The 13,697-nt window shown below is 56.1% G+C and overlaps 1 protein-coding gene across 1 annotated transcript; it reads left to right on the plus strand.

The window, feature by feature from the left end:
- Nucleotides 1-10,422: 10,422 nt before the first annotated feature.
- Nucleotides 10,423-12,900, plus strand: LOC127594444 (uncharacterized). Its single transcript, XM_052056319.1, is given in 1 exon segment — nt 10,423-12,900. A coding segment is annotated over 1 exon segment (2,478 nt).
- Nucleotides 12,901-13,697: the final 797 nt, after the last annotated feature.

The raw sequence follows: 13,697 nt of genomic DNA on the forward strand, positions 1-13,697 counted from the left end.
TGGGGCCATCGGGGGCTGGCAAGACCACCCTGCTCAACGTCATCACAGGGAGGCTGGACCCCCGCGAATACCACCAACAGGGCACGATCACTGCCAACGGCCAACCCTACACCAAACCCGATTTCAGCAAATTCGCATGCTACCTATCACAGTCTGACATCCTACTCGAGTCCTTGACAGTCGAAGAGACCATCCAGTTTGCATGCGAGTTGAAGTGTCCTGGCCAGGACCCACGCCCTCGCAATGAGGAGATGCTGGAGTTGTTGCAGCTGCGGCATTGTAGGGCTACGATTATTGGTGGGAAGCTGGTGAAAGGAGTGTCGGGAGGGGAGAAGAGGAGGGCCTGTCTGGCCTGTGAGCTTGTCAACTCGCCTGGACTGCTGGTCATGGACGAGCCTACCTCGGGCTTGGACAGCTACTCAGCGGGGCAGCTGATGCAGTTCTTCAAGGCATACGTGAAATCCGGTCGAACCATCCTCCTGACGATCCACCAACCCAGCCCCCAGCTCTTCCAATCACTCGACTCCCTCCTCCTGCTGAGTCAGGGCAAACCAGTCTACCAAGGCCCTCCAATGCAGATCGTGAGTTTCCTAGAAGGATTGGGCTGCACAGTCCCAAAAAACCGTAACCCAGCAGACTTCATGCTAAAGCAGCTAGAAGGCGTGCTGACCCCTGCCAACTACGATGAGAAGGTTCGTGCGGAGGTGGAATGCTTCAGGAGTGGTAGTGAGGGGCTACAGCTACCGGAGAGGGAGTCCAGCTGCTTGCGCGAGATCGGGGTGATCTACAGAAGAGGGGTCATCGAAATGGTCCGTAACCCCATGAAACTGCGCACGCAGGTGTTCAACATCGCAGTGATGTTGGTGCTGGTAGGCGGCCTTTTCTGGCAGGTGGCAGGAACCCCGCCCGCAGATGGCTGCGCCCTCGCAGAGCTGCAGCAGTATATTTCAGCCCTGGCAGGCGGCTGCTTCGTGGCCGTGACGAGTACTATGATGAGCTCCACGTTTCGGGTGGTCCTGACCTTTCCAACCTAGCGGTAGACTTTCAGCAAGGAGTACGGGGCGGGCTGTTATTCAGTCTACAGCTTCTACCTGGGCAAAATCCTGGTCGACCTTCCGGTGGTGCTGCTGTCGCCTCTGGTGGCGGGCTGGTTGAGTACTGGATGCTCGGGCTGGAAGGCGACCTGCTCAAATACGGCTCGTTCGTGCTCACGCTGGCACTGGTGGGCCTAGCGGGCAACAGTCTGGGGGTGATGACAGGGTGCTTGTTTAAAGACGTGAGGAAATCTCTGGCCCTGGCCCCGGTACTGCTGCTGCCACTGATCCTGTTCTCAGGCATTTTTAGCAACGACAACTCGATCGCAGCGTGGTTCCCTGCCAAGTATATCAGTCCTTTCCGGTACGGGCTGATCGCCACCCTCGAGAGCCAGGTTCAGGGGCGCACCTTCAACGCGTCGGTGAATGGGCATACGATCTCGATCGACGACGTGGGGCAATTCTTCTTCGGGTACGCAATGCACGCCTGGCAGGCACAGCTGTTCCTGGGCCTGGCCATCGTGGTGTTCACGGCGGGCGGAGTGGCCCTACTGCGGATGCTGGCGAAATCAAGCATTTGAGAATATGATAAATAAGATAATGCCCTATGACCATACACCACTACTGGAAAGGCAGAATTCGCTTTAAAAACTGGCCCGTGCCTTCTTGTACTACCGCCGTGTGGAGAGGCCAGTGGGTGCTGAAAATATTGCTTAAGACTACACAAAAGGATAAGACAGTATGGTAAAGATTTAGGGTGGAGCATCGCGGCATGGATCGCTGACTGAAGCCTAGTACCTCCATAGGATGCTGCATATCCCCTGCTTGGAGATCAGCCTGTCGAATGCCGAGGCGGTCGACAGGATCGATTTACTGAAGCGATGCAAATTCAAAGAGCTCCTGATCTGCCTGAAAAAGAAATCAACGTAAGCACAATAATTGGTGCAGTTAAAAAGCGAATATTATTTGATAGTGGAGGTGACCGACTTGATGGAGGAGGAGAAGGGGAAGTACTTTTACCTGGAGGATGTCTTCTTGCAGCAGAAGAAGCCTCCTCGCTTGCGATATCGCATGGTTGAGCTCGCGAAGGACAAGTCCCTCATCTACAGAGCAGACACGGACTTCGAGTCAAGGTTCATCGTCACCGGCGAAGAGATACTCGCCCACTTCGACTCCGCATTCCTGCTTCTAGGCTACTAGGAGTACGCCGCTTTGCAGACCTATCGCGGCACAAGATAGTTCTCCAGCCTGCCGAACTACTTTCGATATGAGTCTAGAGAACATCTGATCTGTGTGGTCTACAAGGTGATCAATAGTACCTAGGACTAAATTCGTGGGCTTGGGAGGAGCGTGCTGGCGGTCGAGTGCCAGGGAGAGTGTCAGGCCAGGGCGGTGAGGCTGTCCGTTCTAGTCTAGAACAGCACCTCCTCCTATTAGATCGACCCCAACGAAGAGACTTTAGAGCCAGGCTACAACCTGCTCTGCAGAGGGTACACTCCAAAGCAGCTAGGAAAAACCTCCCTGGAACATAACAACGAAGTAATCATCCAGAAAATAACCTCCTCCCACGATATCACAGTGCATCTCTACTTCATGTGGAGCGAGAGGTGGGACTTTTAAATCATCACTAATGTGGAGTAGATCAACAGCTATTTTCCGGCCTGACATTCAGATGTATGATTTGCTGCGGGCCTTGGCCACGGCCAGGCATCTTTGGTGGTGGGCCACGAACACCCGGCTGTATAGGTCGTCGTCCTCTCTGCGGACGTCTCGTCGGGCTCGTCGTCTTGCTTTCCGTCTCTGCCGACGCTCGTCCCTCCGGATGATGCGTTTCACACGCTCCCGGAATCTCTCCCGCTCCCCCTCAATGGCCTACCTCATCTGCTTCCTCTCCAACTCGATATCGACCGTGCCCCGGCCAGTCCTCAGCTCCTGCAGCTTGCGGTACAGGCCAGCGTAATCGGTGATCTCCTTCTGCTACTGCTGACTTAGCAGAGGCTTGAAGAAAGGCTGGTAAGGGTGGGACCTTGATGGCTTGGAAGTTGGACTGTCCGTCGATGAAGGTGGCGTTGCGGGGGCGAGGGGGCTGGGGTTCGTAGTGGCTTGGTGGCTTGACTCGGAGTTGTTTGAGAGGCTGGCCGTACTTCACCATCTCCTTGAGCTCGTTTATGGCATTAGTGCCGGCGACTCCTCGTGACCTGTAGATCCGCTTCGAAAACTGGACGCGGGGGCGGGGTTCGAAAGGCTGCTGTTTTTTGAGATGAATGATGTCTGGCTTCTCCTCATGGTGGAATGCTTCTAGTAGCCTTACTTTCTTGGATTTGTGGTCGATGTAAGGATCCCGTTGCACGGAATGCTGCACAGCGGTTGGCATCGCCTCAGCGACGCGATAGAGATTGCTGACTTGTCTGAGCTAGCTGGCGACGATGCTCGCACGGTCGGCCTGCGTCCTATCGTGAAGCTCGCACTTCTGTCCAAGAATGGGCATGCGGACCCGTCTGCGCAGATAGAGCACGCCACGGTCATCGATCTCGACCTAGTATTGCTCGGACTAAGGCAGGTCGATCCCCTCGTGATGGAGGGAAGGGGGGCCCGGGGGTGGCAGGCTGGGCAGCTTGATCATCTTGCTGACGAAGGGAGGTTCTGACTCTCCACCAGGCTGGGAAGGCTCAGCTGACGGGAACTGCGTGGCGATCTCGTTGTTGATGTGTCGATGGCCGACTCGAACAGCTGCGCAAGGGCAAGGATCTAGGCCTGCCCCTCATCCAGCAAGAGGTTGAGCTTGACCATCAAGTTTTCCCCTATTTCGTGGAGCCTCAGATAGTTCCATTCGCACCAAGCCCGGTAATACCGCAGCTTCTTCTTTTTGGTCTTGTCGAACTGCTCCTTGAGTTCCTATAGTTCCTGGAAAAACTGCAGGGATAGACTTTAGATTTGGGAGACTGCCGGATTTTGTCATTCTAGCCGATCGCCAGGTAGATGCCCAGCAGCAGCATCGCGAACAGCTCGATGTCCAGGAATTCGGTCCAGGTCAGGCACAGGTCGAACAGGAACTTGCAGAACACTTCGGAGTTGATGCTGACCTGCAGCAGTTTCATGGCGTCATGCCCCTCGTAACGCAGGTAGGTGAGGGGAACGACTGCCCCGAGCCTGCACTCTCCGCAGAGTTGGTCAATAGCTGCAGGGACTGCCAGTCCCTCGAGCCGAGGCAGGCTGGTAACCATGCCCTCGTAGGAAAAGCACTCTGCTACTTCCTTGACCCAATCATTGAGGGCGCTGACCACTGCATTACCCTCCTCAAAGGTGGGCAGCAAGGCCTTCTGGATGCGGATGTTCAGCTCCGTGAACTCGACGAGAGTGAGGGTGAGGTCCTTCAACTCGGGCACCCCTATTTGCCGGGCAAAAGCCTTAAGAATTTCCTGGAAGAGGGGGGTGGTAGTAGATGGCCAGCTTGCGATCCACCTCTGCCTTCGACTGTTTTTACATTATTTCGATACAACAGTCATGCCTCGGGCCGACGCTGCTTGGCCGCGCCTCGTCCCAGAATGAAAAAACTGTCATCAGGTTTTCTGACCCGTGTCGCCGTCGGTTGCAAGTCGTGGCCGGCTCGGTCTCCAGCTGGATGTCCGAACTCAGGGTGTTGTCAGAGTCAGTGTCGTCCAGACTGAGAGGGGGCGGAGAAGGCGGACTTTCAAGGGGCCTGGTCATCCAAAGACTGCAAGATCGGCTGAGGAGGCTCATTAAAATACTCCAGGTATTCCTCATAGTCCATATGCGAGTAGTATCGGTCCCTGTAACTCATACGATAAACAATATTGTAATCAATCAACAATTGGCTTGCTCGTCTTGCTGATCTGGGTTTTGTAGTGCTAGTAGGCTGACACCCCGATCGCTCCGCCCGCGAGGTCGCCGATCAGCCATGGCCAGAGGTTTGGGAGGGTGTCGGTTGAGAGGGTGGTGGTGAGGGAGAGGACTGCCAGGATGCTGGGGTTGATCATGCAGCTGGACTGCACTGCCAGCATTCTGGCCGTGCCGATCCCAAGGGCCAAGACGGCTACAGTCGGGGCACTGTCCTTCGAGAGGGTGGTGTTCGGGTTGGTCTGGATCAAAACTGCCCAGATTAAGAATGCCACCCCAATCATCTAGCAGAATGCGGCCTGGAAGTTGCCGCCCAAGTCGTTCGGGTTCTAGAAGAGTGACAGCTTGTGTCCATAGAGCCATGCGTAGCCGATCGATAGGCACATGCCGTTACCTGTCCGAGCAAGTGGAATGGCACTTGGAACCAGTCGATGGCGAGTTACTCGCGCAGGGCCATGACCACAGTGACGATGGCGTTGAGATGCGCACCGGAGAAGGTGGCGGCCACCATCACACCAAAGTAAACAAACAGGAAAGTGTCGAGGTTGACAAGCGGCTCATCCTGAGCCTGCAGCAAAGGCCCCACAAAGAGCGCCATCCCGACCGCCTCCGACACCACAATCTGCATCGGGGTAGCCCTCCTCAGACAACTTCCCTTCGCAACCTCCATCTGCAGCCTGCCTCCCAGCAGCGAATCATTTACACTGTCCATGATTAAATCAAAGAGAGAGCTTGATGTTCCTCTACTCACAAATCTCCTTGATTTTTTGGTTGTGGGTTGGGTCGGTGAGGGAGACGTTGGTGAGGTTTATTGAGGTGAGGGAGGGTAGAGTGATTGCGGTGAGGATGAGGCTGAAGGTGTGTCCGTTGTTTCTAGTGGCGTTGTTCTGAAAGTCGAGTTATTGTAGGTCCGCCCATCTCCACTCCAGCGATGCCAAGCCCAAACTTTTCGATAAATTCAGCTTCCTGAGTTTCCAAAACCTACTGACATCTGCGACTCCAGTCCCTTCTCTCCCCGTAGTCATCGACAAATCTAGGTCCTCCAGACAATCGTTGTCCTGTCTCAACAGCCAAATCACATCGACGGGCGAGATTGGGTTCGCAGAGATGTTTAGTTATTTGATGGGGAAGGTCAGCATTGCTATTTTGAGGGGTTGGGGGTCGAGAGATGTGATGTTGGAGAGGTGTAGGACGGAGAGGGAGGGGAATGAGCAGTAGGGGAGGTAGTGGAGGTCGGAGGATGGAAGTGGGTTGTTGTTCAGCATGAGGCGCTTTAGATTATGGAATGGGTGCCATTTCAGGTCAAAGAACGCTCTTGTGAGGAAGCAGCACGCCAACTCTAATATCTCGAGCCTGCAGGTGAGTAAATATCTCAGCAGCATCTAGATCGACTTGATCGGGTTCCGACTCAAAAACAGATTCCTTAGGTTAGACAAAATGGTGACTTTGAAGATCGACTATAAGGATTCCATGGTGAGCTTGTTGTTTTAGATGTTGATGGTGATGAGGCTGTGGAATCCCTTGTTGTTTGATAATATGGTTTAGACTGCGGAAGCGGCCAGACAGTCCTTGAAATCGACGGACTGGCATATCCTCTCAGCCAGGGGTACGTAGTCGCCCGGTTCCAGCACCTTAAAGTTGATATCGACTCGCTTCCCTCCTACGAACACAGCCCTCAAATATACCCCCTACCCCACACACCCCAGCACAAAGGCATCCCTCGCTTCCAGATCGACCAATGCCTTTTATTTCACCACTTCAACCTTGCATTCTTTGGATGCAGAAATGTGAAGGATTTGCCAGTCACACTCTTTTAGGGTCAGGTCAAGGCCCGCGTAGGAGGGGCTGTTTTGGACTTGGATTATGGTTAGTTGTTCATGGAGTTTTATCCCTGGAGAGGTGTCGGTCATGAGAATGGCCATGTTTTTGCTGATCCGCAAGGCCACCTCTTCAGAAACCATCTGTATGGCCTTGAGGCAGTCCACTCCACAAGTGCCCTCAATCTTGGACTCAAGCGCCCTCAAAAGCCTCAGATGCGCTCGCTTCATTAATATTGTATATCATCCGTACCGACTGACCTCCTCGCTGAGCAGCGGCAGCCTTTGGTTGTAAGATTTGAGGGGGCGGGGGTCCGAAAGGTCACGATCGGGGTAGGTGATCGCCCGCTTTCGGGAGAGGGATTTCTTGTCCAGGAATCTGAAATGGTTGACCAGGTTCTTGCTGTGCTTGTGGATATGCACCTTCATCTGTCGGTAGTTGGGCTTCTCGTGGCTGTCGGTTCTAGACTATTCGGTGTGGATGGCTGGGGCCTTTCTGCACTCTTGTGCTAGCAGCTCTTGGTTGTACTTAAAAAACTAGAAAAATGTTCGGCGCTTTATTAAATAAAGTTAGCTTTATTGGAGAGCCCGCAAAGTGTAGCCTCTTCTTTTCTGGCCTCTCAGAAGCTATTCAACCCCCAGGCACTCATGCTCGATGTGATGAGAAGCCCCCCTTTTGTCGAACATCCCCTTCCGGACAAAAACTATATAGAGAATTTCTTCACCCTCTCGAAAAATGTGCTCGCCCGGCTGCACAACTTTTTTCCGAAGAGACAGCAATAGCGCCGTCCGCTCGAATTCTGGTAAACTTACAATTTCATGGAAATGACGTAATCGGTTGATTCCGAAAGCTAGTAGTTTTTCAAGGGAGGGCTGAATTTTCTTGATAAAGTCTGCCCCGTCCATCAGCAGCAGCACGCTTTCCTTCAAGTATTTGACGACTCTGATTCGCTTGCCTGTCAAAATTTCAGCATCCCCGAAGCAGCAGCCCCGGCAGAACTGGTACCTCCGGCCGTCCTCGTAAACGACCTCGACCTGTCCCCTAACGACCATCGCAAAGACCGATCCAACAATGTCGTTCATCATAAGAGTGGTCCCCTCCGCGAAAGTCTTGAATCTCTGGTCATGCTCGGTACATAAAAAGGCCACTGTTCTCAGTGATGGCGAGTCGGACCAGCACTTCCTCTTCGAAGACATTGCTGAGGATGCGGGCGAAGGTGGCCCGATCCTCGCGGGCGAGGCGGGGCTTGCTGCAGAGCAATTCCAGCATGTGCAGCTGGTCGGAGCAGAACTGCCCTTCGATGCGGAGCTGGAGGTCGTAGGGGCTGTGTGGTCGGCCGCCCAGGTAGTTGCGGCGCAGGGCCAGGTCGGCAGCCCGGGCCCGCTTTTTCTCGTAACTCATATATCGCTCGATGGAGCAAGACCCCCCGGACGACAGGGACGAACTGACCAGGCTGGAGGTCATGGAGGCACACCTTTCTGCTCTCACCAACCATGAGTCTGCCCTGCTTGAGCGCATCCAACACCTCGAGCAGGAAAACGCCTTGCTCAAGCGCCGCCCTTAGGATCGCCTCACCTCTCCATTTCAAGAGCTGCCTAGCTAGAGCAGTACCTTCCGGGACCTGCTCTAGGACTCAGATGGGCAGTCGATCCGACAATTCTGTGACCGCAATCATCACCTTTTGAACGGCTCGTAGAAAGGCGAAAGTGGAATGTTGCTGGCGCTTGGAGAGCAACTTGAGAAAAGACTGGCTGAGCAGGTCAGCGAGAGCGACTGGCTGAGGATGCAGAACCTCGAGCTCTCTAAGTCTCTGAACGACCGGCAGAAGGAGGTCATGGAGCTCAACCAAAAAAACCTGGGGCTTTTGGAGGACGCTGCGGTTTTGTAAGAACAGCTGGTCAGGATGAAAGGCGATCTGGCCCGTTCCCGCGTGCAAGACCTATCCCGGCATGAACGCAGCGAATCTGAAGACCATGACAATGACAGGCCAGAAGACCCTCCTGTGCAGGATTCCGTGAGGGTGGACCGCGAGCAGTACAGGCAGCTGATCAACACTCTCAATAGCTTTGAGTACCAGTGCGACGAGCTGATGCGGGAAAATGACGCATTGACAAGGCAGCTGTAGGAGGCCTCCGAGCAGTGCAATGAGCAGGCCGGAAGGGGCTCTGCTTTAGCTGCTGAGCTGGAAAAGGTTGGCTTTGAGAAAGACCGCCTGCGGGAGGAACTTGACCGAGAGCTCACCTTCAGAGCGGAGATGGAGGCCAGACGCGAAAGGGAGAGCAAAAGCTCAAAGTCGATCAGTGCCAGGCTGAAGCACACTTCAGAACTAGAAGAGAGGCTGGTGGAACTGCTGGATTTGAATGACCGCCTGCACTCGGCCGTGGAGGAAGGCAAGAGGAAGCAGGAACTGCTGGAGTTTAGGTTCAGGGCGACAGTCAGGGATCGAGGGCAGCTGCAGAGCAAGCTGAGGGAGTCGATGAACTCTATCGCAGGGCTGTTGACGGCCGTGGAGGACCTGAACGCAGGCCGCCAGCAGGCCACCCAAAGTGAAGGGCTGCAGCTGGCCAGACTGCGGGAGGAATGGGGCCGAGCAAGGCTGCTGGCGGAGTGTTTGGATTAGCAGAGCCGCAGAGAATTTCCATGAGAAATCGGCTGTTAAGATAACGACTGATTTGAATGTACTGTGGAAGCCCCTTGCCGATGCGTGCCCCATCCTTCCGGCCGGGCGGCGGCCTGCTGCAGCACCGGATGGCCCTGGAGTCCAGGCTGCGGGCTGTCGAGTCGGGCACCAACATGCTGACCTCTCGCATCACGAACGCTGATAACCCGTCAACTGGATACCTCTTCTACAAGAGCGAGTTGGAAAAACTGCAGGCAAAGGCGGACTCCCTGGGCGAGGTGCTCAGTAAGGAGTCTGAGGAGCATGCCCGCCTGGAGGCAGCCCTGCGGGACAAAGAAAAGGTTCTTAAGGACGGCCTGACCGCCAGTGCGGAGGCAGACAGCCAACTCAAAGCCAAGGCGGAGGGTCTCATAGACCTCAAAGGCAAGGTTCTTGCACTACGTGACAAAAAGCACAACTTGAAGATAAAAACAGAACATCTAGCTGAATAGTCCAACAGCGTCGCCCTCCTGCGACAGCGGGCAAAGGGCAGGGCCAGTCACTGCGGCGAGAGCAAATAGGCCCTTGCCGAGGAGCTGGCCAAGTTGCAGGAGGAGATCAAGCAGAAACGCGAGGAGTTGAACGCAGAGGTGGAGGAGCTGGACGACGACATGGGCGAGCAGCTGCGGGAGGCTGCGAAGGCTGTGCTGAAGATGCTGCAGGACGAGAAGGCACTCATCTTTGAGCATTAGCAACTAGCCTAGCAGGTCCGGGAGGCAGAACGGCGGAAGGTCGGCAGGGAGAGTAGCTTGAAAGAACTTCGCAAATCTGCGGGGTCGATCGAGCAAGAGCTGGCCGAGCTGTAGGCCCTTCGAGTCCGCGAGGAGGCGGATGTGAAGGACATGTAGGAAAAGGCCGCCGCGCTGCGAGAAGAGGTGGCGGGGCAGCTGTAATGCTGCGAGAACCAGGCGTGCTAGAACGACAAGATGAAGCGGCTGCTCTAGAAGAGCTACCGCGCAGCAGAGGAGATAAAGCAGCTGCTGGGGGGGCGGACCGCCTGCCGGCAGGGCTTTGAGGTGCCGGCCATCTGAATCGATATCTGTTAGTTTTTGAATGCTCAACAAACTGGATTGCGAGGAGATCAAGGTGCTCGGGGACGTGCCTAGTCCCAAGTTCGGGCACTCTTTCACCATGGTCTCTGACACCAAGGGGGTCCTCTTTGGAGGCGCCATTGGGGATTCCGGCAAGTTTGTTATCACCAACGACACTTTTCTGTTCGATTTCACGCTCTCTCGGTGGAAGCGCGTCAACTCGAAAGGAGAGGTGCCGGCCTCCCGGGCGGCCCATGCCACTGCGGGCATCCGGAAGGACGAAATGATACTCTATGGAGGAGCAGCCAGCGGCACGGGCGGAGGGCTATCTGACGACGAACTCTACCTACTCGAGATCGAGGACCGCAAAGATGTGGTCGGCAGGTGGAAAGTCCTGCCTGTCTAAAGCGGCAAGGACGGTCGCCGGACTCCCGGCAAGCGATACGGCCATGCGATGGTCTACAATAAACCCTTCGTGGTGGTCATCGGGGGCAACGTAGGTAGCGCTGCCCCTGACATGAGTTCCGTGGTCTGTGACGTGTGGATGCTGAACCTGGAAGGGCCCACCCGCTGGGAGCAAGTGCATTTCAAAGGCGAGATGCCTGCCCCGCGAGTGTATCACACGGCCTCCCTGTGCCAGCACGAGAAGACTGCCGGCATGATTGTGGTGTTCGGGGGGAGGATGGACGAGACCTGGAGGGACGAGAAGACTGGGGCGATCAAGAAACAGCAGAAACCGTTGAATGACTGTTGGGGGCTGAGGCGGCATAGGACGGGACTGGTGGACTGGGTGAAGGCGCCCTTGACTACCACTGCGCAACCGCTGTTCAGGTTCCAACACGAGGCGCAATTCGTCGGTCCGTACATGTTCGTGGTCGGCGGCAGGACCAACGGCACTCCGATCCCCAGCGAGGGCCTTTACGAGGACTCGACCTCCGTGGTGGACGTCTACGACATCGAGAACCTGCAGTGGCTGCGCTTCGATGGGATCTACAGGTACCGGCATGCCATGGTGGCAGTCAACTCATACCTGTTCGTGCATGGAGGGTTCAACCCGATGCACCCGAGCCAGCCGCTCAACTCCCTGCATAAGATCGATGTGCGGAAGGTGATGGGGTTGGCCAAGCCTGTCTCTGCGGAAGGCATGCCTGCAGTGCCATCCCCGGTCGGCCCTGCTCCACTGCATCCCACCGCGCATACTCCGTCTACGCAGTATGATGATCCTTCCGCCTCGAGCTACACGATGTCCAGCCAGAGCAGGATCTCAAGGGTGGACGGGCGTGCCTCGGTCATGCGAGAGACCACGCCCAGTAGGTCGGCCAAGTCCGCCCGCAATATCAAGCTGTCGAACAATGTGGTCGTGGCCACCACCGTTACCGTGCAGGGCAAGAACACCCTTCAGATCCAGCAGGTGCCGGTCTCCGCGCTCCAGGAGGAATCCAAAAAGCTGATCGCGGAGCCTTGCATCGGCTACAATTTAAAGCAGTCGGGGATTGCTGACCATTTCTTGAGCACCCTCCTGGCACCGGGCAAGGTGGGGAGCACCGGGCCTTTCCCTTTCAAGAGAGAGATGATCCTGCGGCTGTGTGAGGAGGCGGGCAAGCTGGCGGCCAGCCAGCCCAGCCTCCTGCGCCTCCGCCAGCCTATAAAGATCTTCGGCAGTTTGTACGGCCGATACCCTGACCTGCTGAAGTTCTTCGACAATTTCGGGGTCCCAGAAGGCCTCGAGCTTGAGAGCTACGACTACCTGTTCCTGGGCAACTACGTCAACAAAGGCATCCACGGGCTATAAACAATTTGCACCCTGCTCTCCCTGTACATCCGTTCCCCGGAGCAGATTTTCCTGGTCCGAGGCGGGCTGGACGATGCCCGCGCAGGACGCGTATTCGGGTTCGGAGAGGAATGCGCTCAAAGGCTGAACGAAAACATCACGGCTCCGAATTCGGTGTTCAGGGCGGTCTGTGACGTGTTTGAGGCGTTGCCGTTAGCCGCGGTTGTGGACGACCGCATTTTCTGTGTGCATGGGGGGATCGGCCGAGAGATCAGGCATCTTGCCGCGATAGAGGATGTAGCGAGACCTGTCGCCCTTGCGAAAAAGGAGAGAGTCCTCTGCGACTTGCTTTGGAGTGACCCCGGAGAAGGCCCCTTCGAGGCAGACCACGACCCTTTGAGCCTCACCCCCTCCAAATTCTCATAGAAGGAGCTGCGGACGTTCCTATACGAGAACGAGTTGGACATCGTGCTGCGGGCCAAGGACGTGCCGAGCGGAGGGTTCGAAGTGAACAGCAGCAACGAGCTGGCGTGCATCAGCTCATGCACGAACTTCGGGGGGCGGTGGGGCAATGCGGGCTGCTGCTTGAAGATCACGAAGAATAGCGAGTTCGTGCCGCTAGTGGTTTCGGGGCAGAAGGAGGACAAGCTGTGGATCGGGGAGCGCAGCAGCCTGCCCCTGAACGAGGAGGAGCAGCTGATGCGGGCGCGAGCCTTCCAGCGCAAGTAATGAAGAACTCATTGCTTTTTGCCCTTGCCGTAGACAAGCAGCTCCACCTGCGTGCTGAAGCGCTCCTTCCGTCCGCGTGAACTCTTGCGCACCTCCACCTTGTGCTGCTTCTTGCGGGGCTTTGGCTGCTGGTGTAGCACCACCTGATCTGAAAACCGCTCGGTGCTGATGTTCCGCAGTTGCGGAATCCGACCCCGCTCCGGCCCCCGGGCGCCCGGTTCCAGCGTCAGGTCCTTGCGTCGGAAGGCCAGGCTCGGTTTGGCCTTGGCCTCGAGCTGGACCGGGACACAGACTCTACCGAAGGTGGGGGTCTGACTCTCCTCGTCGTCCTCGGGAGGCAGCTCCTGCCACTCAGGCTCAGTGGATATCCTGACATAGTCAGCGAGGGTCATGCCGCGGACGAATCCCTGGGTCTGCTGCTTCATAATTAAAGAGTCTTTATATGGAAATCGAGAATCAGGCACGGGCCTTGCTGGACTTGGCCCGCGGCTGCCCTCCCGAGGAGCTGCCGGCCCGAATCGCCCCCTACTTCAAGTCCCCTGAGGTGGGATGCTGACCAGAGTCTTGAAATGAGCATGGCTCGCGGCCTCCGCCCTGAAGAGTTGAAAGCTTTGCTTGAGCTGGAATAGGTCCTGGTTGAGAAGGCGCCGGCTGCTTTCAGCGGGCTGATGGGGGAGGCGGTCCAACAGTTCACCAAGAAGGAATTTTCGATCCAGCTGGTGACCTTGCTCATCACATGGGAGTGGCTGTACCAGGTCGAAAACGTGGAACTGTTGACCCACCTCTTCGAAAGGTTC

Source organism: Hippocampus zosterae, unplaced genomic scaffold (assembly GCF_025434085.1).
Source record: "Hippocampus zosterae strain Florida unplaced genomic scaffold, ASM2543408v3 HiC_scaffold_154, whole genome shotgun sequence".
Taxonomy (NCBI): domain Eukaryota; kingdom Metazoa; phylum Chordata; class Actinopteri; order Syngnathiformes; family Syngnathidae; genus Hippocampus; species Hippocampus zosterae.